Source organism: Papio anubis, chromosome 9, assembly GCF_008728515.1.
Source record: "Papio anubis isolate 15944 chromosome 9, Panubis1.0, whole genome shotgun sequence".
Lineage (NCBI taxonomy): Eukaryota > Metazoa > Chordata > Mammalia > Primates > Cercopithecidae > Papio > Papio anubis.
The window spans coordinates 45,500,348-45,524,670 of record NC_044984.1 but is presented as its reverse complement, the minus strand read 5'-3'; the positions used below and the strand labels follow the sequence as shown (position 1 = coordinate 45,524,670).

At 40.3% G+C, this 24,323-nt stretch overlaps 1 protein-coding gene across 5 annotated transcripts in view; it reads right to left on the bottom strand.

Moving 5' to 3' along the window:
• DIP2B (disco interacting protein 2 homolog B) overlaps positions 1-24,323 on the bottom strand; it is a 248,395-nt gene that overhangs the window by 67,173 nt on the left and 156,899 nt on the right. For 2 of the 5 annotated variants that reach the window (XM_021922328.2, XM_021922330.2), the window contains exons 5-9: positions 11,071-11,283; positions 7,879-8,034; positions 7,033-7,155; positions 3,442-3,639; positions 1,531-1,622 (exon numbers count right to left, since the gene is read on the bottom strand). In XM_021922328.2, coding sequence (XP_021778020.1) covers positions 1,531-1,622; positions 3,442-3,639; positions 7,033-7,155; positions 7,879-8,034; positions 11,071-11,283 — 782 coding nt within the window. The remainder of the gene's footprint in view (positions 1-1,530; positions 1,623-3,441; positions 3,640-7,032; positions 7,156-7,878; positions 8,035-11,070; positions 11,284-24,323) is intronic. The other 3 variants (XM_021922329.2, XM_021922331.2, XM_021922332.2) reach the window with 3 other exon arrangements.

Below are 24,323 nucleotides of genomic sequence, written 5' to 3'. Positions count from 1 at the left end.
CCCCTTTTTTTGCTTTCAAATACTCTTAACTCACTCCCAAGAGAAGTTCGCTTTCAAACTTTTGAATTTTCCTAGGGTTCTGGAAAATTAATTCCACAAGACATTTAAACAACCCATTTCCTTCCTGCACAGTGTCCATGTTGCTAGGGAGACACAAAATCATCCGCTTAGGGTTCAGGAGGACAAGGAAACACTCATGTGTCACATTTATAAGTAAAAGTCATGCTTTATGTGCCCTTTGTCACAATGCAAAAGTATTTTCAACAGGCTTAGTTTAGGAGATTCCATAATCATAAGCCCAATCAAAATAAGTCTATTGTGTAGTTGGTGTTTCATTCTATGAATTCCAAATGAAAAGTAATGGTAAAAAGTAATCATATTTGGAAAGGCATTAATAGGAAAAATATCTTCAAAAATTAAAAAAACAGTTTAATGTCCCCTCAAATTAAAGGAGAAATAAAACTATGTCAATTAGTTTTTTCTTTCCTTTTTTTTTTCTTTTCGAGACAGAGACTCACTCTGCCGCCCAGGCTGGAGTGCAGTGGCGCGATCTCGGCTCACTGCAAGCTCTGCCTCCAGGGTTCACGCCATTCTTCTGCCTCAGCCTCCCGAGTAGCTGGGACTACAGGCGCCCGCCACCACGCCCAGCTAATTTTTTGTATTTTTAGTAGAGACAGGGTTTCACCGTGTTAGCCAGGATGGTCTCGATCTCCTAACCTGGTGATCTGCCCACCTTGGCCTCCCAAAGTGCTAGGATTACAGGCGTGAGCCACTGTGCCCGGCCCAATTAGTTTTTTCTTAAAAGTAACATGAATCTTCCTCTCTTTTTACATAAAACCACAGAAAAATGTTTTAAAAGATGTATGAGGCTTTGTTGTTGTTAGGGTCTCACTCTGTTGCCCACACAAATGCAGTGGCAAGATCATGGCTCACTGCTGCCTTGAACTCCTGGGCTCAAGCAATCCTCCCACCTTAACCTCCCGAGCAGCTGGGACTACAGGTGCATGCCACCACGCCCAGCTAATTTTTTAAAAAATTTGTTTGTAGAGATGGGGTCTCACTATGTTGCCCAGGCTAGTCTAAAACTCCTGGCTTCAAGTGATCCTCCCACCTCATGTCCCAAAGTGCTGGGATTACAGGTGTGAACCACTCCACCCAGTCCGTGTTTGAGGCATTTTGTAAAGAGGAGGAAAAATAAAAACAAAAAAATCAAAGAGCAAATTTTGTTGCTGTTTTCTTGTTGTCTAAAGATTCAAATATTTATTTCTGGAAAGACTAAGGTTTCTCTTTCTTTTTATTAGCACCTAAAGAGACTACTGACTGGCAGCTACAGGAAAGGACATGTGAATTTCCTTCAACCCAGGAATATGAGAATTGGGCTAACCTGGGTTGGAACCAAACCACTTTTATTTTTCCAAAAATAAGAGTTATATAAGTTTTCCTGTTGTATATTAAAACTCCAGAATATTAGAATATTAGCATATTAGAAAACAGTAAACACCACCTCCCTAAAACCAAAATGCCAATTACCCTGTCTCCAGGTTTTAACACAGGTTCATTTTTGGTCCCCAGTTTATTAAGAAGTGTGTAGGCCAACTTTAAACTTCTGCTCCACAACTTTCCTGAAAAAAAAGAAAAAAAAAAAGTCTTACAGAAAAAAACAAAATAGGTCTACCTCAATGAAACAACATTCAGACCATCAGTATAGTCAATGAGACAATGGTCACTACCAAATGATGGGTTAGATGAGTATCATTCACCTCCCAACACACAGTAGGCCTCCCCACAAAAGCTTTATATTCATTCTAGTTTACAAAAGCCAGTCATGCCTTGAAACAGAAATAAAACATCACCAGATGCTCATCCTGGTTTACATAATATTTCAAATTCTTTTCTGAAATAATCTGCATATCCTTAGAAATAATTTGATGTAAACTGATCACACTGAAAGGGAGGAAAACAATATTTTTAATTACAAGACTGAAAATCAGAAGGATACTTCTGTTCTAAGCTTTTTTTTTTTTTTTTTTTTTTTTTTTTTTCAAACAAACAAACAAAAGACAGTCTCGCTCTGTTGCCCAGGCTGGAGTGCAGTGGTGTGATCTCGGCTCACTGCAACCTCTGTCTCCCGGGTTAGAGTAATTCTCGCTTCAGCCTCCCAAGTAGCTGGGACTACAGGTGCGTGTCACCACATTTGGCTCATTTTTGTATTTTTAATAGAGACAGGGTTTTGCCATGTTGTCTGGGCTGGTCTCAAATTCCTGGCCTCAGGTGATCCACCTGTCTCAGCCTCCCAAAGTGTTGGGATTACAGGCATGAGCCACCGTGCCCGGCCAGCTTTTTAAAAAATTTACAAATATCTTCAGAAATGTTCTAAGCTTTTTCTGAAAAACCATTCACATAGGTGGTATCAGACACTTGAGGAAACTGCAAAGCAAAAGCATGACTCAAATGATTGAACATTCCATAATGCTGTAATTTAGTGAAAACAAACACTAAAATGGAAATTATCTGTATGAACATGTAGCTGTATTCATAGATGTTAAACAAACATACAAAGATTTGGCCAGCTAAACGCTTTCTTTAAGGGTTACATGAATGAAATGTATATATAGCTTCTGAGGTGAATGTTAAAACAATTTTGGCAAAAACAAAAAATGCTTTTCTTTTCCTATTCCCTCCCCTCCACTACCCTCAGAAATTCTTATTTTAGATTATGAGATAAGCAAAAGGAAAATTATGTTATTTTAAATAGCTATGTTATTTTATATACAATTTATTCAGAGGGGCATCCAAAGTTTAAACTATGTCAACCTGTGTAATTCTTTAAATAAAACCTTGTTTTTCCTCAAAGATTATTTTCTATCTAGGTCTATGGACACTGTGCTCCACTTGCAAAGCAGAAAAGGAATCTGTTTGAATAAACTAGTACAAAATCTCATAGCCCAGGGTTGACCCCATTTTTCCTTGAAGTTATTTTAAAAAGAAAAATTTTAGCTGGTATGCAAAATTAAATGGAAAAGTACTCATTCTTTGTTCATTACAGAATTTTGTGCCTATTATAATCAAGAAGCAGGATAGAATAAAGATTTAACAAGTAATCAGTTTCAATTGTTAGATAAAACCATCTGATTTTCACCATACATCATTAATACTGACCAAATGTTTTTCTAAAATCCTCTTGTAATGTTAAAACATCTATGGATGTACAAAGTCTCTTCTTTTTGCTGCCTTTTAAATATTAGCTGACTTGCAAATATCGCTTTAGCAAATGAAAATATTTGGCAATAGCTTTACTTAGAACTTAGGATCCTTTTAAATTATTGAAAAAAATCTACTGAAACATAATGGCCAGCAACTGCTAAGTATCTAGATAAAAACGCTACCCATGATATTCTGAAGAACTCTCGGAGAGAAGGATCTGGAATCTTGCAGACTCACCATATGTAAGAGTGTAAACTGGTTTCCCTGTCATGTCCAGTGCAGTCAGACAGGAGCATTTTGCTTGAGTGGTACCCCAGCGCTGCAGGGCAGATTCAAGAGCAGGAGGCCAGTTACAGATGACTCCTAAAGGCTCTCCTTTCACAGGGGTCATCTGCCGTCCCTCCGGCTTGGGCTGGTTGGGGTCTGGCTGAGGTACTGCACCAGGAAAAGACCAGTGGGTGAAATGAGTACAAATACCAGTGAACACAACTTAGGTCTCTAATCTCAACTGCATCTTCCTTTTCATTTCATATTTATCTGGTTTAAACTCACTTTGAGAAAGGACATGGTTAGAAATGGTGGTCCACAAACTGGGCCTTAATTCAATTTTCCACTTAAATGTGAAATCATATTCAATATATTCTGTGCAATGAACAAATCCTGACCCTGACAAAGGAAATCACTGTATATATAGAATAGCACAAAATATACATTTGTTGTAGCAATTTCACAATTTTTGGCAAATTTGTTTTTAAATCTTTAGTTTGTGTCCAGTGTGAGACAGCCAGGTTCTACTATACCAGATTATGTTTAATGAGAAAGCATTACACTGTGAGTCAGAAAGCCCAAGTTTACATTGACTTTTTACTAGCATTACCCTAGGCAAATTGATTTACCTGAGCTTGGCTTTCCTCATCTGTAAAATGGAGATAGTAACAGTTATACCTCAGGGTCATTACTTCACTCCAACAGGTAATGGGCATAAACCACAATATCCCATGTCTCCACACCTCTGCACTCATCTCGTATGGCCAATCCCTTTGCCTCCTGGTGAACTCTTCCTCATCATTTTCAGGACTCGGCTGAAACAGCACATTCTCTGGGAACAATTCCCAACTACTCCCTGAGGAGACTATTGCTTCCTTAGTGCTCCCACGTTGCCCTTAGGAAAGCACTGAGGATCCTCAAGGACTCCTTTTAGTGTACAAGTTTTCCCCCACAAAGGCTGATTGCTTCTTGAGGAAAGGGGTGGCTCTTACTCCCCTTACTGCCTATAGTGTCTAATACTTCAAGGTTGTTCAATAATGTCAGCTGAATTGAATTTGGGTGTGTGTTTAGTGGGGAGCTAATTATTAACATGCTTATTCCAGAGACTGGGCGTGAATATTTCATATCCTTTTACAGATAAAACAAAAATCCTCTTAATTTTTCTAAAATGAACAAGCATTATTCAAACAATAAAAATCAAAAAAAGAATCCTACATTTTGTTTTCTCCCCGAGACGGAGTCTTGCTCTGTCGCCCACGCTGGAGTGCAGAGGAGCAATCTTGGCTCACTGCAACCTCTGCCTCCTGGGTTCAAGCAATTTTCCTGCCTCAGTCTCCCAAGTAGCTGGGATTATAAGTGCCCGCCACCACACCTGGCTAATTTTTGTATTTTTAGCAGACGGGGTTTCACCATGTTGGCCAGGCTGGTCTTGAACTCCTGACCTTAGGTGATCCACTCGCCTCGGCCTCCCAGAGTGCTGGGATTACAGGTGTGAGTCACTGCGCCCGGTCAAATCCTGCATTTTCGTAGCAGGAAAGATAATTTACACATGCAACAAAAAGTCAAGTATTTACTGAGTGCCAATTATGTTCACAGGATATGATAAACATTGAGAAAATAAATGCTGCACACATAATTCTTTGAACAAACATTATGCCTAGTAAGTGCCTGGTGTAAGGAATATGGAATCTGAGTTCTTGTGGAGTATCTAGAGTGCACCAGGGGACACAAACACACACAGACTCAGCGCTAAGGCTAGGAAAACATGAGCAGTGCGTGACAGACGCATGGACAAGGAGGGCAGAAGTAGGGCACATCTCCACCTGGAGGAGGAAATGTCTGAGCTGAGTCTTAAAGGATGAGCAGGAATTAGCCAGGTGAACAAGAGAGGAGAAAAGAGGCACGAAAGGGAGAAGGGACAGAATGAGCAACAAATCTTAGATGGGCAAATGAAATATGAAATAAATGATATTTTATATAGCTCAATGACAAATCTGGGGATTGTACTTAAGATGCCTTGATTCATTTTTCTACTAACATAAAATTCATGAAATAGTTTCACTCCCCAATTTGCTGCCTTAGGGTAAATAATAAATGTTTCAACTGTCCTTCTGCTTTGTATATTCCCAGACCCTAAACCACCAGATTAACTAAAAAAAAAAAACACACGAGTGTTTCTAAATAAGTATTTTATTTGTTTGGACAGACTATGTATAGAGTAGGCATTGTTTCTGGCCATGAAAGCTGACATTATCACCACTGTCCATTAGGCTTCAATGCAGATTCTGGGGCATGCTCTTTCAGATTTCCAAAGACATACTGGTATTTTTCTTTTCCAAATGTAACAATTACTCAAACAAGCAACTACTGCCTATTTATATTGGTAATTAATGGAAAGTTGTTAGTTCTAATCTGCCAATGCAATTTTTTCAGGTAAGATTCCTGTTAAACCCTGACCTTCATGTGCCTGGTCAATACCAATGCTAGAAACACTGGAGAGGCTTTTGCTGGCATGGGCATCTTGAACATCAGTACATCATGAAAGACATCCACCATTCAATGAGTTTAGTGATTCCTAAAGAAACATATACTCATCTTAACCTCATATGTCAGGTTGCTTTCTGCGGCATAAATTGGGCTAAGACCAGATCTAGTCTACCAATGTACCTAATTCTATTAACAAGCTGATGTGATCAAAACCTATTACTATTAGTCTCAGGACATAAAAACAGACTACAAAGCTACCAAGGCTTAGCTCTTTCAACAAAAGCTTTTCTTAGGTAGATCTATTTGTCTAGATCTATTGTCATCATTCTATACTTATCAAATGGCCATTCTCATTTTATCCATACTCACACCCATTCCCCTTCCCTATTAAATCCTAGATATATGATTTCATCCATAATTTAAAAATTACTGAATGAATAAATCACTGTTACACTTCTTCTGTGAAGCCTTTCCTAACCCAGATGGAACTGATTTCTTCCCTTCTCAGAAGTGCTTATATTGGCTGATAGATACTTAATACTTAGCTATTCACATGGATATATTTTAGCACCTGTCTAAACTGTAAACATGAAGGAAATAACTGTATTTTTATAAATCTTTGAAACTTTTCACCATCGAACACGCCGTCTTGTAGAAAGCAGAAATATATGTAGCGATTGGTTGATTCATAAAAGGACCACATTATATGAAAAAAAGAGTAGGCAAACTTTTGAGGTTGAATTTGATATCCACATCCAAGAAAATGCCAAATATAAATAACTCATAAAATCATGTATTTGGGATAGTTCCTAATTTCAAAGAGTTTATTTCCAAAGACAGTTATATGTTTCATGGTTATCTCTTTGCCTTTCTTCCCTCTTCCTCCCTCCCTCCTTAATTTTCATCTAAGATCTAAAATACAGATGATCATTAGGGAAAAAAGAGCAGAGAATGATGAACTCTTTGAACCAAGAATTGTGTCTTGTTCATTCTTTAATCCTATAGTACCTGACACATAGTAACTGCTTAAGATAAATTTATTTAATGAATATATGTTTTTGGTATTTTTACTACTACCTTCCACAATTTCTTCAGAGTCATCTACAAAAAATTCCTTTAAGGGAGGCCTTTTGGGTCGTTTCAGAGTGTTCAGAAGCTGCTGGATTTTTGTAGATACTCTGCTACTGACAGGGACACCTATAAGGGAAAAAATGGTAAGTTAAAATTTGTTGACTGTAAGGATATTTTAGTTCCTCAGTTCCCTCAGGAGCTTTCATTTCTAAGGCCATTTGGCCTTTGTCCACAGTTTCCTTCTCTTTCGAGGAGACCAAATATGCACACAATAAGTTTTATGACAATAGAGAACAAATATGGTACTATTATTAATACATGGCTTAAGGATTTCACCTAATCTTCCTTTTCTGTTATTCTTTTTTTTTTTTTTTTTTTTTTTTTTTTTTGAGATGGAGTCTCACTCTGTCTCCCCAGGCTGGAGTGCAGTGGCATGATCTCTGCTCACTGCGAGCTCTGCCTAATTTTTTGTATTTTTAGTAGAGATGCGGTTTCACCACGTTAGCCAGGATGGTCTCGATCTCCTGACCTCACGATCCACCTGCCTCGGCCTCCCAAAGTGCTGGGATTACAGGCGTAAGCCACTGCGCCCGGCCCTCTGTTATTCTTTTCTTTTTCCACATTCAGGTTTTTGTTCAAAGTATCTTCTGGAAGTATCCACTAAGTTCGATTAAGTGGCAATACTGCCACTGTGCAGATGATAGAAAAAAGGTACCCAGGATTAGTTATTAGTGGGCCAAGTACAGTGTAGTTCTGCAACTGCTGGGCTAGTTAGGAGCTATTGTTCATAATTTGAATTTTTCTAGTTTAGTTTACACTACAATTGAGCTACCAAAAACAACTCCTTACCGTCAGCTGTATCCATAAGGCTGGACCTGTTGGATCCTTTGTGCATGCCTTTAACTATCCCCGAGGGGGGCAGGTCAATGTTTGCTGGGCGAATTGAGGAAGATGAGGAGGAGGAAGAGGTAGTTGTAGTGACATCAGGAGGAGCAGAGAAATTCTCTGAGAGGAGTAAACAAAATTTAGACTTATATTAGCAGCAAAACTAAGAACCTTTAAATCTTTGGGGTTTTGTTTTTTAACAAGGAAGAAAAGTACATAAATGGGGGTACTGGCTCTTGTAAAACAACCTTTAAAAATCAGATTCTACTAGCAAGACACAAAGGGAGAACAATAAGTAAAGTCAGGGTATATCAGCTTTACAAAATTATTATTTTGTAAGACTTGAGTAGCCTTAGTAAGATCAAATCACACATTCAGTGTTTCTCAAAACATCATTTTCTACACAGAAAGGCTGGTAGAAATCCAGTGTTATAGAATAATCATAATAAAACTTGCAGGGACCTCAAAATGGAACCAAATAAGATCATAACTGGCTACTAATATTGTAGTCTCTTGAACATTTCTTGATGATAGTTTATCTAGAATGTTTCCCCTTCTACCAAAGACCAAACTCATATCTTGAAAGTGGGTCAGACTGCACAAGTTTCCAGATGAAAAAAAAACCTAGATAAAGTTCACTTTTAACTTTTATACAATAATCCATAGGTAATTTGGATCTCCTTGACAGACAAGGTTCTTCCCTTGCTCCAAGAAGAGACTAAATAGTGTTATTCTACTCTACTGCACATAGGGATTCTTTTTATTTTTGAGACAGGGTCTCTCGCTGTTGCCCAGCCAGGAATGCAGTGGTGCAATCACAGCTCACTACAGCCTCAACCTCCTGGGCTCAAGTGAGCCTCCCACCTCAGCCTCCCAAGTATGGGGACCACAGGTTCACACCACCACACCCAGCTAATACTTGTATTTTTAGTAGAGATGGAGTCTTGCCATGCTGCCGAGGCTGGTCTCGAACTCCTGGGCTCAAGCGATCCTCCCACCAATGCCTCCCAAAGTGCTGGGATTACAGGCATGTGCCACCACACCAGGTCTCAAGATTCTTAATATGGAGAAACTGAATGAGTAAACTGGAAAAGATCCCTATGCAACAGGGGCATGTAACAACAACAAAAAACACCACATAGTTTTTAGTGGCTTTTTGTGATGCTTGTAAGTCATATATTTTCCTCCCTCTAATTTCCTTCTTCTTACTTCTCCAGATGTTTTCTTCTAAGTTTTTTGTAAAACTAAAAAAGGAAAAAAGCATAATACAAACAATTTCTAAAATAGATTTGGGGGTAAGGTCTCTATGCCCCTTAAGTCTATAATTACTAGTCGAATAGTCTTTAAAGTTTTAAGTATACTAACATATATTCTAGTATACCTTTCTGTAGGATAATGTGGTAACAAAAAGCATTAAAACAGACACTTTTATTTGGTCCAGCAATTCAAACTTATAGGAATACAACCTAAGGAAATAATCAGACAAATGCACAAAGTTGTGTGTTCCAGCATGTTCAATCCAACAGTTTTTATAATAGCAAAAAATTGGATACTATTTAATAGAGGAACAGCCAAATAAACCAGGGCAGACAGTTACACAATAGTGTATACTGAAACCATAAAAATAATAGTGTAATGGTAATGATATAAAAGATGTTCACCACATACTGCTAAGAAAAGCAGGCTATTAATATTATGTTTAGGACAGTTCATTTTTGTAAAGTCAAAACCAAAATCTTACATATGTAAGTAAAATCTAGAAGAATATACACTACAGTAACAACACTAAAGTATTACCCATGGGAGGTAGGATTATAGTTATTTTACTTTTCTTTTACTTATATTTTTGAATTTTTCTATTAGGAACATTAATTACTACTGTTAAGACAAACATCCAAAAAGCAATAATGTGGATAAAATGGTTTCTGTGAGTAACTGAACCAATCACTTTTCACAGAGTAGTAGAAGCAATTAAAAATATAAGGTTGGATGAAACCTCTTGTTAACAAAAATTCAGGTAAAAGTTAACTGGGTATTAGAATAATATATTTAACAAGTAATAATGGTCTTTTTTAGACAGATGTGGAAATAAAACCTCAGTAACCATGGCTCTGTTGCTCCACGACTGGAGAGGTGGTGAATACGCAAATCTTTGTAGCTGCTTCAGGAAGCTCAGGAAATGGCAGGGCAGGGCAGGGCAGGGCAGAGCTAAGCGTGCAGGACAAGTCATCAGCTGTTGGCATGTGGGTTTCTAAGGAGGGCAATCATACCCTCAAGGTAGCTATTTCTTTAAAAATTATAGTCTTGAATTGAAATTTTTCCAAGTCTTTCTTTTTTTAGAAATCAGTTAACAGAATAAAGATATATTAGGTGATACAGACAGGTCACTAAGATGAAAATTAAGACACCAAACTGCACTGATTGCCGAGAAAAAAAGGGAAAGATATCACAGACACATAATGTTAACACATATTACTTGATGTAATTTGTAACAACCAATTAAGCAAAAACAGATCTGAGCTGTACCTTTATCTGCAGATGTCACAACTCTTTAAAAAACACACACACACAAAACATAAAGCAGGAGCAAGCAAAAGCTACACTCTATACAGTAGCATCTGCAGTGTATCGATAGCAGCTCACAGGGTACCAATATCCTCAGCCTGCACACTTCAGTGTAGCAATATCACAGCAGCAAGGACAACAAATCCAGTCAAGACAAAAGGCCTCACTGATATTGGTTCAGCATAGATTTTGCTCAGGTTTAGTGTTTTTGGTTTAACAGAATATAGATAACAATCCTGGGAAAAATCTAAGATGTTACATATTTTAACCTTTGAATAGATTGAATATTGTTCAGCTGGGATAATTCCACACTGAGACTGGTGTTATATCTTGCAGCTTGAGTATTGCTTATGGAAATAGCTATGGCTTCAGGTGGGCAAAACTACGCACCAATAATGCAGGTGATACCTATTATTCCTGTGACAAATGTATTGCTGGTGTTTCCTTCTTTGCCTCATTAACTGTCATGTTCTCTCTAATTCTTTTTTTTAGGCCATACTGAAAAACCTAACACAAACCATAAACTATTTCCTGGATACTGGGAGCCAAATGGAATGTAATTTAGACTTCTTGGGTAGATCCAGCTCCTACCTATTCGAGTATTGGCAAATACATCAGCTAGAGACCCACTGGTTCCTTTGACCTCTCCGTGGGACAGCGTAGAAGACGCGGATGAAGAAGTGGACGATCCCTGAATTGAACGGTTGATCCAGGACTCAGCATTCTGTAAGCTCTGTTGCAAGGCAGCAGAGAGCGCAGCTTGGCGTCTCAGAGAGCCCTCATCCTCAGAGGCCGAAGATGTGTCTGTGTGGAATTAGAAAAAAAGAAGTTCTCGATCCTACCTAGAACAGAGACTTTTCAGTTTTTGCCCATTGGTCACACATTCAGTTTCGACACCAGCAAAATATTCCCATTCTTAAGGTAGATTAATATGTAAAGTTTCTCAGGAATCTCAAGGAAACGTCTATGGACCAAAGCCTACAAAAATAAAATAGCCTAACCCCACAGGTAATTTTTAATTGTTTTCTTTTAAACTCTTTCAAAACATTTAAACTTCATTCCCTGCTTTTCTGCTGTAAGCTTAATCAGTATCTAAATTTTTCTAGTCCATCTACTTATGTTCAAATAAGACTGAAGTACTTATATGTCTTCCTGAATCTCTACTTGTGATATGATGCTACATTGATTTTGACAAAGTATTTATTCGTCTCTAAGGAAATGATCTTGACAGGGAGACATAAAAACTTAATTCTTGCTAAAAATGTATGTCTCAGGTCGGGCATGGTGGCTCATGCCTGTAATCCCAGCACTTTGGGAGGCTGAGGCAGGCAGATCACCTGAGGTCAGGAGTTCGAGACCAGCCTGGCCAACAAGGTGAAACCCCATCTCTATTAAAAATACAAAAAATTAGCCAGGCACAGTGGTGAGTGCCTGTAATCCCAGCTACTTGGGAGGCTGAAGCAGGAGAATTGTTTGAGCCTCGGAGGCAGAGGTTTCGGTGAGCCACGATTGCACCACTGCACTCTAGTCTGGGCAACAGAGCGAGACTCCATCTCAAAAACAAAAAACAAAAAACAAAAAACATATGTGCCAAACAGTGAGCTAGGTGCTGGGGAATGAAGTGGTGTAAACAATCCTCAGCCTGGAGGTATTCATGGCCTTAGTAGAAAAGGCAGCCAGTCAGGGGGCATAGGTAAGCTTTCCATGCATGACAGGAAAAGGCACAGCATCAGGATTTCTTTCCTTAATTTTCAGCTGGAGAAGAATTGTGAGAAATCCACCGATGTCTGTATTCAGTTTGGCTCTGACTTCAGGAAAATAGGCCTAAATTAGAAAAGCGTGCGGGAGGGTGGGAAACTCAACCAAATACAGGGAAGCAAAAGCCAGGGAAAACAGAAGTCAGGAATTTATTCCAGGGTTGTAAGCTTATGAAGCACACAGTTAAAGAGGGCATTTGGTCTAATGTGAGATAAATCTTTCTAAATGATTTCTGGGTGTTATGATTTACAATTTGTGGATTGAATTTCATTCAGTTTTTAAAAATTAAACATTCTGTGGTTAGTACTGCAGAATCCTTTCCTCTAACTCAGGTGACACCATAGGTTCATGTTCTGCTTTGGTTCAAAGAGCCAAACACATAACTAATGGGGCTGGAAAACTGCTGACACCTCACAATGAGAACCTGAACCACAAAAAACTCATCTAATCCAGAAGTCAAATTCTGCAGGCCCAGAGCAAGAGAGAAAGTTAAAATAATGGGCTGGATGCAGTGGCTCAGGCCTGTAATCCCAGTACTTTGGGAGGCCGAGGTGGATGGATCACTTGAGGTCAGGAGTTCAAGACCAGCCTGGCCAACATGGTGAAACCCCCATCTTTACTAAAAATACAAAAATTAGCCGGGCATGGTGGTGTGCACCTGTAATCCCAGCTACTCGGGAGGCTGAAGCACACGAGAATCACTTGAGCCCAGGAGGCAGAGGTTGCAGTGAGTAGAGATAGCACCACTGCCCTACAGCCTGGGAGGCAGAGTGAGACTCCATCTCAAAAACAAAAAAAACCCAGAGAGTTATATAATGACTATGCCCTTGCTTCTTGTTCTGTACTACCTCCAACTTATTATTTCATATTGAGGGAGGTCTGAGGCCTGAGACGGATTGTTTTTGCTTTTTAAAAAGTACTAATCACAATATGTGCCAGGAACTATGTCAAGTCCTGGGGGTTTGAAGTGTATGAGTGCTTATGACACAGTAAGTGCCCTAAAAAGGCTTACAGGAGACACAGAAGCCCACAGATAATTTCAAAAGATAAAACAGATGCTAAGAAATGGGAGTTATCGGCCGGGCGCGGTGGCTCAAGCCTGTAATCCCAGCACTTTGGGAGGCCGAGATGGGCGGATCACGAGGTCAGGAGATCGAGACCATCCTGGCTAACACGGTGAAACCCCGTCTATACTAAGAAATACAAAAAATAGCCGGGCGAGGTGGCAGCGCCTGTAGTCCCAGCTACTCGGGAGGCTGAGGCAGGAGAATGGCGTGAACCCGGGAGGCGGAGCTTGCAGTGAGCTGAGATCCGGCCACTGCACTCCAGCCTGGGCGACAGCGCAAGACTCCGTCTCAAAAAAAAAAAAAAAAAAAAAAAGAAATGGGAGTTATCAAAGCATTTCACAGGATGGGGACGAACCTGAGTCAGGGATTTCAAGTACTTCTTTGTACATAGACCAAAGACTTTAAAGAGTAAGGCAAAAAAATGAGGGTGGAGAGATAAACAGTGACCAGATCCCAAAGAGATAAAGTGATGAGGTCCATAAAGAAGAATGAGATCTAACATGTAAAAGGGGGGTGATTAAAAGAAAATTTCAAGAAAAAAAGAAATAATCGTATCTGTAACCCTTTAAGGAAAAGCATTTTGTGTAATTTGCAGAAAATATTCTCACATTTCAACTGTACCCCGGGAGGCAAATGTTCCTGTCTCAGCAAACATGTTAAAAAAAAAAAAAAGGGAGGAAGTCGGGATAGGGCCCACAGGACAGGTGAACTTGACCTTAAGAATAAAGTATTTTCAAGGTAACTTATCTCAAGATTCCACAATCTCCATTGGATTTGCAGGCTGCTTTTACTGTATCATGTATTTTAATTTGTTTAAGTTTAAAATCAGAATAACCCAATTTTCAAAAGACAGTAAAACCAGTATTTTCATGATTAGGTTTATGTAAAATTGGTTTCATTATGTTTTTTTTTTTTTTAATTTTTTAATTTTTAAATTTTTTTGAGAGGGAGTCTTACTCTTTTGCCCAGGCTGGAGTGCAGTGGCATGATCTCGGCTCACTGCAAGCTCTGCCTCCTGGGTTCAAGCTATTCTCCTGCCTCAGCCTCCCAAGTAGCTGGGGCTACAGGTGCCCGCCACCACACCTGGCTAATTTTTTCTATTTTTAGTAGAGACGAGGTTTCACCGTGTTAGCCAGGATGGTCTCAATCTCCTGACCTCGTGATCCGCCCACCTCGGCCTTCCAAAGTGCTGGGATCACAGGCATGAGCCACTGCGCCCGGCCTTCATTATGTTTCTATATTGGATCAATCATGCAATTAGGTATATTGTTTCAATTCAATTACCCTGTTTGTCTGCCAGTCCTCAGTGTTTAATGACTTACAACTATGCGGCAGCTTAGCATAGTGGAAAAAACATGGCTTTGGTATCAGTCTTCCATTCAAAGTCTGGGATGCACCTCTTACTAGCTATGTGACTTGGGGATAAAATTACCCATCTGAGAAGACTGTTTGCTTATTTGTCCGTTTGACAAATACACTAAGCACTACATCAGTTGGTAGGAATAAAAAGTTGGGCAAGAAGACATAGTCCCTACTCTTACGGGACTGAGATGAGTTAGAGGAATCAAGGCAGCCACCCAAGGAAGTAAGACCTAACCCAAGGCCTAATGGGTAAGTAGGAATTAGTTATGAAAGGTAGGGAAAGTACAGGGTCAGGTAGAGGGGGCTGCACGTGAGAAAGCTTAGAAGGGACAGAAAACTTTTTGAAGATATTAAAGAAACAGAGACTAGCCAGAGCACAGGATGCAAGACTGATAGTCATGGTGATGAGACCGGACAAGTAAGGCAGCACTGGGCCACCAAGGGCCTTGTAAGACAAGCTAAGGAAACTTGCCTTTTTCCTAACCGTAGCTGGGAGACCATGAACAAAGACACTGTACAGAAAGCATACATAGTAGTGCCAGCCCATAGCACCTGGCCAATAAACATTAATGCCCCTTCTAATCCCCAGGAGAATGGTTAAAAGGAGTGTGTATTTCTTTTTGATTTGGAACAACCTGAAATTCTTCCTAAGAGTAATTTAAATGGCTAATTTCTTCCTATAAACATGAAAGGAAAGATGGCAGAAACTGACTAACAGTTGGTAGAAGAAAATAATACCAAATCACGCCACCTGAGAAATGAGGTGCTTACTATGACTAAGTCACCCTATGGCCACAGAGAAGAAACTAGCTGGGTAAAGTTAAAAGATGATCATGTGGTGAAGCCTACATAAAATGTAGCACTGCTCTGAGATTGTATCTTTTTAAAAATCAAAACAATTTCCCTTAAATATTACTATTTTAAAAGCAATTTGTCACCCAGGAAATTGTTATGAATTTGTAGAAATCTGGGCAAAATTAAATTAATAGAAATTTATCATTTTCTTACTGATTCTGCTCTGATTAAAAATAAACTCATGACTGGTATCACTTATAAATAAAACATCTCCCCTAAGCCCTTATATATAACGAATACACAATAGAAAACACTTCTGAAAACATAGTTTGCCTTTCAGTTTATAATCTGCTGTGATTTTAACAAGGCACCATTGAATACTGGTCACCAGAAGCCTACAATCCATTTATAACCAATTAGTAAACATATAAACAATTAGCATGTTGGCCAGGCGCACTGGCTCACACCTGCAATCCCAAGCAGTTTGGGAGGTTGAGGCGGATGATTCCTTGAGCTCAGGAGTTTGAGACCAGCCTGGGCAACACGACAAAACCCTGTCTCTACAAAAAATACAAAACTTAGCTAAGTATGGTGGCGTGTGCCTGTAGTCTCAGTTACTTGAGAGGATGGCCTGAGCCCAGCAAGCAGAAGTTGTACTGAGCCACAATTGTGCCACTGCACTCCAGTCTGGGCAACAGAGCCAGACCCTGTCTCAATCAATCAATCAGTCAATAAACAAAAACATTTAGCTTGCTGATTTTAAGGGAAGAAAAGTGCTAAATTTGCTAAGTACTTTTTTTTTTTTTTTTTTTTTTTTGAGACAAGGTCTTGCTCTGGTCCCCAGGCTGGAATGCAGTGGTGCAATCCCAGCTCACTGCAGCCCTGCCCTCCCAGGCTCAAGTGATCTTCTTACCCCAGCCTCCTGAGTAACTGGGACTACAGGCAGGCAATACCATGCCCAGCTAATGTTTTGTATTTTTTTGTAGAGAGAACATTACGCCATGTTGCCCAGGCTGTTCTTGAACTCCTGGGCTCAAGGGATTCTCCCAACTCAGCCTCCCAAAGTGCTGGGATTATAGGCATGAACCACCATGCCCAGCCTACTAACTTCTTAGCTGCTGTAGCACTCTTCTTCCTCAGCCATGTGTTCTTTGAACAAAGAACAGGAAATGGCTCTGTTCTTTTAGAAAATATATTATCTAAAAATGTTTATTTATAAAAAATTTAAACACTATACTGTTTATCCATTCCACTCCTGTGTATTTACTCAAGAGAAATGAAAGCATATATTTATACAAAGACTTGTACATGAATGTTCATAAGGACTTTATTTGTAATAGCTACAAATGAGAAACAACCCAAATGTCCATCAACAAAGGATTATATAAACAAATTATAGTATATCCTACAGCAATAATAAGGAATGATCCACTCTTGTCATCTACACAACAACATGAATGACTCTCAAAATAATTATACAGAGTGAAAGAAGCCAGGCATCCACATCCCCTGCAAAGTAAGTAAGACTGTATGGTTCTATTTGTATAAAGTTCAAGAATATGCAAACTAATGTACAGTGGCAGGAAACAGATCAATGTTTACCTGGGGACGGAAAAAGGTGGGGGAGAGATTATGAGGAAATCTAGGAGGAAGAGGATAATAGGGGAGAGGAATGATGGAATTTTTTTTTTTTTTTTTTTTTTTTTAAACAGGGTCTTGCTCTGTTGCTCAGGCTGAAGTACAGTGGTGCGATTATGGCTCACTGAAGTCTTGACATCCTGGGCTCAGGCGATCCTCCCGCCTCAGCCTCCCAAGTATCTAGGCCTACAGGTGGCGTGTGCCTGTAGGCCCAGCTACTCGGGAGGCTGAGGCGGGAGGATCGCCTGAGCCCAGAAAATCTAGGCTGCGGTAAGCTATGATCGTGTCACTGCACTCCAGTCTGAGCAACAGAGCGAGATAACAACTCAAAAACAAAAGGATTCATGAGGGTGAAAATATGCCTTGGCGACAGGACAGTAACATCTAAGAGCCAGTCCACCTGAGGGATATTATGTAAATTGGACAAGCTCCTAGAAAGACAGTACCTGCTACTAAGTTCCTACAACTGGGTTCATATATCAAGATCAGGCCCACACTGTAGCTTAGAATGGCAGGTAAGTCAAGACTCACTGAAATGAAGAACTCATTCCAATAACCACTACAATATTTGTCACCTGAACTAGGCCAGGAAATGGGAGGTGACTGCCAAGTAGGAACTTCAAAGAATAAATAAATAAAACCACCACCAGGACAATAATATATGATCTAGAACCCATGGAAAGAAGTGTGCACGTGTGTTTCGGTGGGATGAGGTACTGTCAGGCAGAAGAGTGTCATTTTATCTCGCCTTGGTGGATTAGGGGAGTTTAGGACTTCCAGAAATACCTTCAAGAAAGGCAAAGGAAGTTTCTGTGTAGACAAGGGAAAAATTTGAAGCTAAAGAAGGAAAATCTTTAGAGACCCAAGAAGGCAGCCTAGGAATAAAAGCACATAAAGATTGCAGAACACTTCCCAAAATATGACAACAAAAAAAGAATATACAGAAAAGATGATCAAAAAGTTAGTTCTGGAAGCAGGGCCAACCAGAACCTACCCTGAGCTACAAATTCTGAGCAGCTTAATCAAACACTATACCTAACCGGAGCAGGTAACTGATTCAGCAGACAAGGGTTAGGGGGACTTTCAGAACTACCCCAGATATTTCTGGCATTCCATAACAATCTGTCTGTGTGTATAGAGAGCTGGCTAAGGACTGAAAAATTGGTCTGAGAGCTAAGTGGCAAGAGGTCCATGAGTTACCTGACTAGCTGAGATACTTCTGAGAGAAGGGGCACTCACAATTAGTAACTACTCCAGGGCACTCTACCCACAATGAATCTCCAAACACTGTTTCTCTAAGTATCTTCCCATATCTATGAAAAAAAAAAAAAAAACAGTTTACAAAACTAATTGTTATTGAAAATATTGAGGTAAAAAGAAATTTGCTTTCATTTACTGCCTATTTGAAAGCTAAATCAAATATGCAGCAATTGTTAGAGCTCCACAATTAACCAGAAAATCTTTACTTGAGGACAGGACAGAATGAGAGGCAATATGCCAAGTGACCTAGGAAATGGGCTTTCAAAGTCAGGCTGCTCTAGACTGTAATCTCAGCTCTGCCACTGATAGGTGTTGAGCAAATCAGAGCTCAGGGTCTTAATCGTGGTGTTTGGTGCTTTCTTTCCACTCTCACTCACGGTAGATTATTTCTACAGTGGTTTTATCTATTAGCTCACATTCAGTGGATCTTTCTCTGTGGAAACCCTAAGCCCCACCCCCCACGGAGTCTGTATCCTTTCAGAGATCATTTGTGCCCAGGGTTGTCATCAGCCTAAAGCCACATTTTAATTTTAGTTCTTACCAGGCAGGTAGTACCATTCAAATTCTGTACCCACTGACCAGAAATTCTCAGGGAAGGGCAGGCCCTGCCCCTGTTATTCCGAGGCCAGGCACCAGGCAAGCCCTTTTTTTTTTTTTTTTTTTTTTGAGACAGAGTCTCACTCTGTCACCCAGGCTGCAGTGCAGTGGCGCGATCTCGGATCACCGCAAGCTCTGCCTCCCGGGTCCACGCCATTCTCCTGACTCAGCCTCCCGAGTAGCTGGGACTACAGGCGCCTGCCACCATGCCTGGCTAATTTTTTGTATTATTTAGTAGAGACGGGGTTTCAGCGTGTTAGTCAGGATGGTCTTGATCTCCTGACCTCGGGATCCACCCGCCTCAGCCTCCCCAAGTGCTGGGATTACAGGTGTGAGCCACCACGCCCGGCCTCAGGCAAGCTTTTTTGACAGGTTCCTTTTTTCTAATTCACCCAACAGCTAAAGATGCAAGTCCCCCCAGGGATCTTAATTCCAGCTTGCAACCTTAGACAGGCCCAAGATTTTATTATTATAGTTAAAATTAAGGTCCCTGGTTTACTGATTCTCCTCCCCACAGCCCAGCAGAAGTAAGCACCACCTCATCATTCTGATTTTCAGTGTTCATCATTCTCCCTTGCTCTTGTATACATTTAAAAAAAAGATGGTTACCTTTTACACAGCATTTGTAAAAGAACATTATCTTTCCCCTATCTTTCTAGGAGAGAATTTTCAGGTTATCTAATTGACTATGTGTCTAAAAACAGAAGTCTGGGCAAGTTATTGAGTCTCTCTAAACCTGTTTTCTCATCTACAAAATGGGGTAGAAGACTATTAACTAAAAATGAAAAAAATATATGTTAAGCACCTAGCCCTTTGGTAGACTGAGGGCATGCAATAAATGGTAACCATAACATTACTCTTATCAGCAAACCTTAAATTTTACAGTCAGGCATTGAAACAAATTCAGCCGGATACAGTGGGTTTTTACTGTACTTTGGCTTAAAGAACATTGGATATTCACTAGTCTCCCAAGCAATTGTGGACCACTGGTCATACCCCACACCAATCATAAAATACACTATTAAAATGATCTGACTGTATTAATTAGAGCACATTTATTATGGAGGTCTGATTTGCCAACTTTGTTTACTCTGTGGTTTAGGTTAAAATTAGAATATTTAGGGAAGACTCCCCAACCTGGTAAATCAGCAGGTATTCTAAGTTCAAATTAACTGACTGACATATATTTAGGACTATAAGCATTTGGAAGGCAACAGTTATTTAATTTGGTTATAAAAATACTCATTCCAGTACCATGCATATACATGAGTGTCTTTTAGGGAAAGAGGATTTTTTTTTTTTTTTAGTTGAGGTCTCACTCTGTCACCCAGGCTGGAGTACAGTGCTGTGATTGTGGTTCACTGTAGCCTTGACTCAAGTGATTCTCCCACCTCAGCCTCCTGAGTGGCTAGAACCACAGGCACACACTATCATGCCCTGCTAACTTTTTAAAATTTTATTTTATTTAGTACTATGAAGGAATTAAAAAAAATTATTTGTAGAGATGAGATCTCTTGCTATGTTGCCCAGGCTGGTCTCAAACTCCTGGGCTGAAAGGATCCTTGGGCCTCAGCCTCCCAAAGTGTTGGGATTATAGGCTATAAAGTAAAAAGAATTTTCTAAATAAACGTGACACTTTAGTGGAAAAATGAACAAAACCAAGATTTTGAGTCTGACACTTAATTGCTATCTGACCTGGGGCAAATTACTTAGTGACTATGAACCTGCTTATTTCCTTATCGCTAAATCTGCCCTTCCTACTTTACAGAGAATTTATGAGAAACAAATGACACAGGGCAGTCATTAGTATGTGCAAGTCCTTTGCATACCATAATGTACTATAATTCCATGAAGCATTATTAAAGTAGGTTAAAAGGATAATATTCCAGTATGTTCCTGGGTATCATTTTCACATACAGAAATACAGAGCAGGGTGTGGTGGCTCATGCCTATAATCCAATACTTTGGGAGGCTGATGTGGGAGATCTTTTGAGCCCAGGAGTTTGAGGCCAGCCTGAGCAACATAGTGAGACCCCCATCTCCATCTCTACAAAAAATAAAAATATTAGCTGGATGTGGCAATATGCACCTGCAGTTCCAGCTACTAGAAAGGCTAAGGTGGGAGGACTGCTTGAGCCTGGGAGGTTAAGACTGCAGTGAATTGTGACTGAGCCACTATACTGCAGCCTGGGTGACAGAGACTGTGTCAAAAAAAAAAAAAAAGGAAAGGAAATTCTCCTTGTCTTCTGGCCCTATGAGTTACTCTAGCTACTCTCAAGCGGAGCCCTGTGTGAGACAGACTTCTAAATTTAAGCCAGTTGAAATAGCTTACTGTGCTTTAGGGTCATTATGTGGTCTATTTGGTCATCTGTGCACTCTCAGAATGCAGCAAAGGGTAAGTCCACAAGGGTGCAGAAAAAGCTTAGAGGGAAAAAATATATGCTGTAGTTTTTGCATTGTGCTTTTCCGTATGAATGAGTAATAGCATTACACAAAGAACCCCTACAAAGAAAGAGCTGAGGTAATTGCCTCATGACATTAGTAAATGATTTCAGCACATAAAGGGAACTGGATGGCAGTAATTCAAGCAGTCTAAAAGACTCTGAAAAAGGCCACAAGCCTTTTTCAGAAAAGAACCATAGATTGCTACCAATTTAGAGAAATCAAATGTTCTAATCCACAAGATAGAAATTAATCAATAAGCAAATTTTAGGGTGACTGACATCTTATCATTTGAGAGTGATTTGTGAACAAAAGACAAATTATTTCCTATGCCAACTATTTACCATATTTTCCAGACTATATACTATAAATAAAGCCAAAATTTCTAACATATTTTTCTCCTTAATCCTTTTTATTAAATCCTTCAAAAAGAGCAGCTCTAAATTTTCATCAATTCAGTAATTCAAACAGTTATGTGTTGAGTGCCTCCCAAAGAAGCTAACTGGCTGGTGCACTCTAGAAGTTATCCCAGAAACCAGGTGCATACAGGACAGCAAGTGCAGAGTGAGAGCCTTGACCCAAGATGTGCTTTATGATGTATGCTGTAACATCTCAGGCAGTGTACAAAGAAAGATGCAACTAAATCCTGTAAAATGTTAGGCTAATTTTTCCCTGCAAGAGTGGCACAACTTTTTGTTTGTTTGTTTGTTTTAAGAAATGGGGTCTCACTCTATCTCCCAGATTGGAGTATGGTGGATTGATCTCAGCTCACTGCAGCCTCGACCTCTGGGGATCAAGCGACCCTCCCACCTCAGCCTCTCAAGTAGCTGGAACCACAGACATGCACTACCACAGCTGGCTAACTTTTTAATTTTTTGTAGAGATGGGGTCTCACTATATTGCACAGGCTGGTCTCGTCCTAGGCTCAAGCAATCCTCCCACCTCGGCCTCCCAAAGTGTGGAGATTACAGGTATGAGCCAACACACCTGGCCACAACTGTTTTATTTATTTATTTATTTATTTATTTATTTATTTATTTATGAGACGGACTCTGGCTCTGTCGCCCAGGCTAGAGTGCAGTGGCATGGTCTCGGCTCACTGCAAGCTCTGTCTCCTGGGTTCACGCCATTCTCCTGCCATAGCCTCCCGAGTAGCTAGGACTACAGATGCCGCCACCACGCCCAGCTAATTTTTTGTATTTTTAGTAGAGACATCTTTTCACGGTGTTAGCCAGGATGGTCTCGATCTCCTGACCTCGTGATCCACCTGCCTTGGCCTCCCAAAGTGCTGGGACTACAGGCATGAGCCACCGTGCCCGGCACCACACTGTTTTTAGGTCACTTTTGTTTGAGATGGAGTCTTGCTCTGTCACCTAGGCTGGAGTGCAATGGCGTGATCTCGGCTCACTGCGACCTCTGCCTCCCAGGTTCAAATGATTCCCCTGCCTCAGCCTCCTGAGTAGCTGGGACTACAGGAACGCACCACCACACCCAGCTAATTTTTGTATTTTTAGCAGAGACGGGGTTTCACCATGTTGGTCAGGCTGATCTCGAACTCCTGACCTCCTGATCTGCCCGCCTCAGCCTCCTAAAGTGCTGGGATTATAGGCAAGAGCCACCACACCTGGCTTTAGGTCACTTTGGGAGCTGGCCAGAAGCTGATTTTTTTTTTTTAAAGCCTTTAATGGCAATGATTAATGTAAATTTTCTTCCTCCTCCCTTCCCTTGAACACAGCCTCGGCATTCTTCTAAGCTTCAGTGTTTCCGTGGCTATCAGAGTACATATGTGAGATAAAACCTATTCCACATCACTGGGTTAGGCTGTAACAAGTTCTGGGAGATACTGATGTAGGATTAAACTACAATAGGCATTGGAAACAGCCAATTGGTAGCTCCTAAGATCTTGGAGAAAATGGAGTCGATCCCTAATTGTGGGAACAGCAAATTCTACTCCCTAAAATGAAAGGGGCTAATGGAAAACTTATGATAAGAGTTCTTCCCACATTTCCTCACTAGAGCAAAGTATTTGTCTTAGGCATGTGTGTAATTGTTGCATGACAGCATCAAGATACCCTATGTGGGGGCTGTGTGAGAAATCACTATGCAGGATGCACTCAATGTTTCCCCGTGTTGTGAGAGAATTCCTCTTCTATTTGACAACACAGATGTCCCTCACAGCACATGAAGGCTTCTCAGATACTTTCCAGACATCCCCAGAACAGGAGATAAATGGGTACAGAACCTTTTTATTACTCTGTTCTGCTGAATACAAGTCTTAGGAGAAAGGACTGTATCTTTGGAATCATGAAATTATTATGTATAAAACACATAGTATGATCGAGAACATTAGGCCACAACTTCAAGGCTGCAGATAGAGGAGAACATTAGTATCTAGAAACACAGAGGCCTATAGCGAATTTGAAAGGACTACAGTCTCATTCAGCAATGAACAGCTGCGGTTTGTTTCTAGAGCTGGTGAATTACCCTCAGGCAGTGACTTTTGTAAAAGGGGACAAAAAAGGTTTCCACTCCTGAACACTCTCAAGGTCCTTTGCTGCACTCTCACATTTCACCCAAAGCCATAAGGGCAGCCTATTTACTCTGAAACTGCGTATCTTTGATACAGCTTTGGAGGGGATTATTTCCAAGAACTACATGTCATGCTGCTCCCTACCCTTTGCCATTTATTACAACTGAACCCTCAGCCACACTGCAGTGTAATCTGCCAAAAAGGAATAGCTACTAAACTGAGAGCCCTCTTTGTCCACGAGGACCCAACTTGTGCTGTACTAATGTGGAAGGGAAACCATCCAAGATTTTCAACGAGTAGGTTTGAGGTATGCACCGTTATAGACACAAACTGTCTTACGGTGATAGCCAGCTAGAGGTATCCTGTGCTACATTTTGAGAAACACTTGAAGCCAC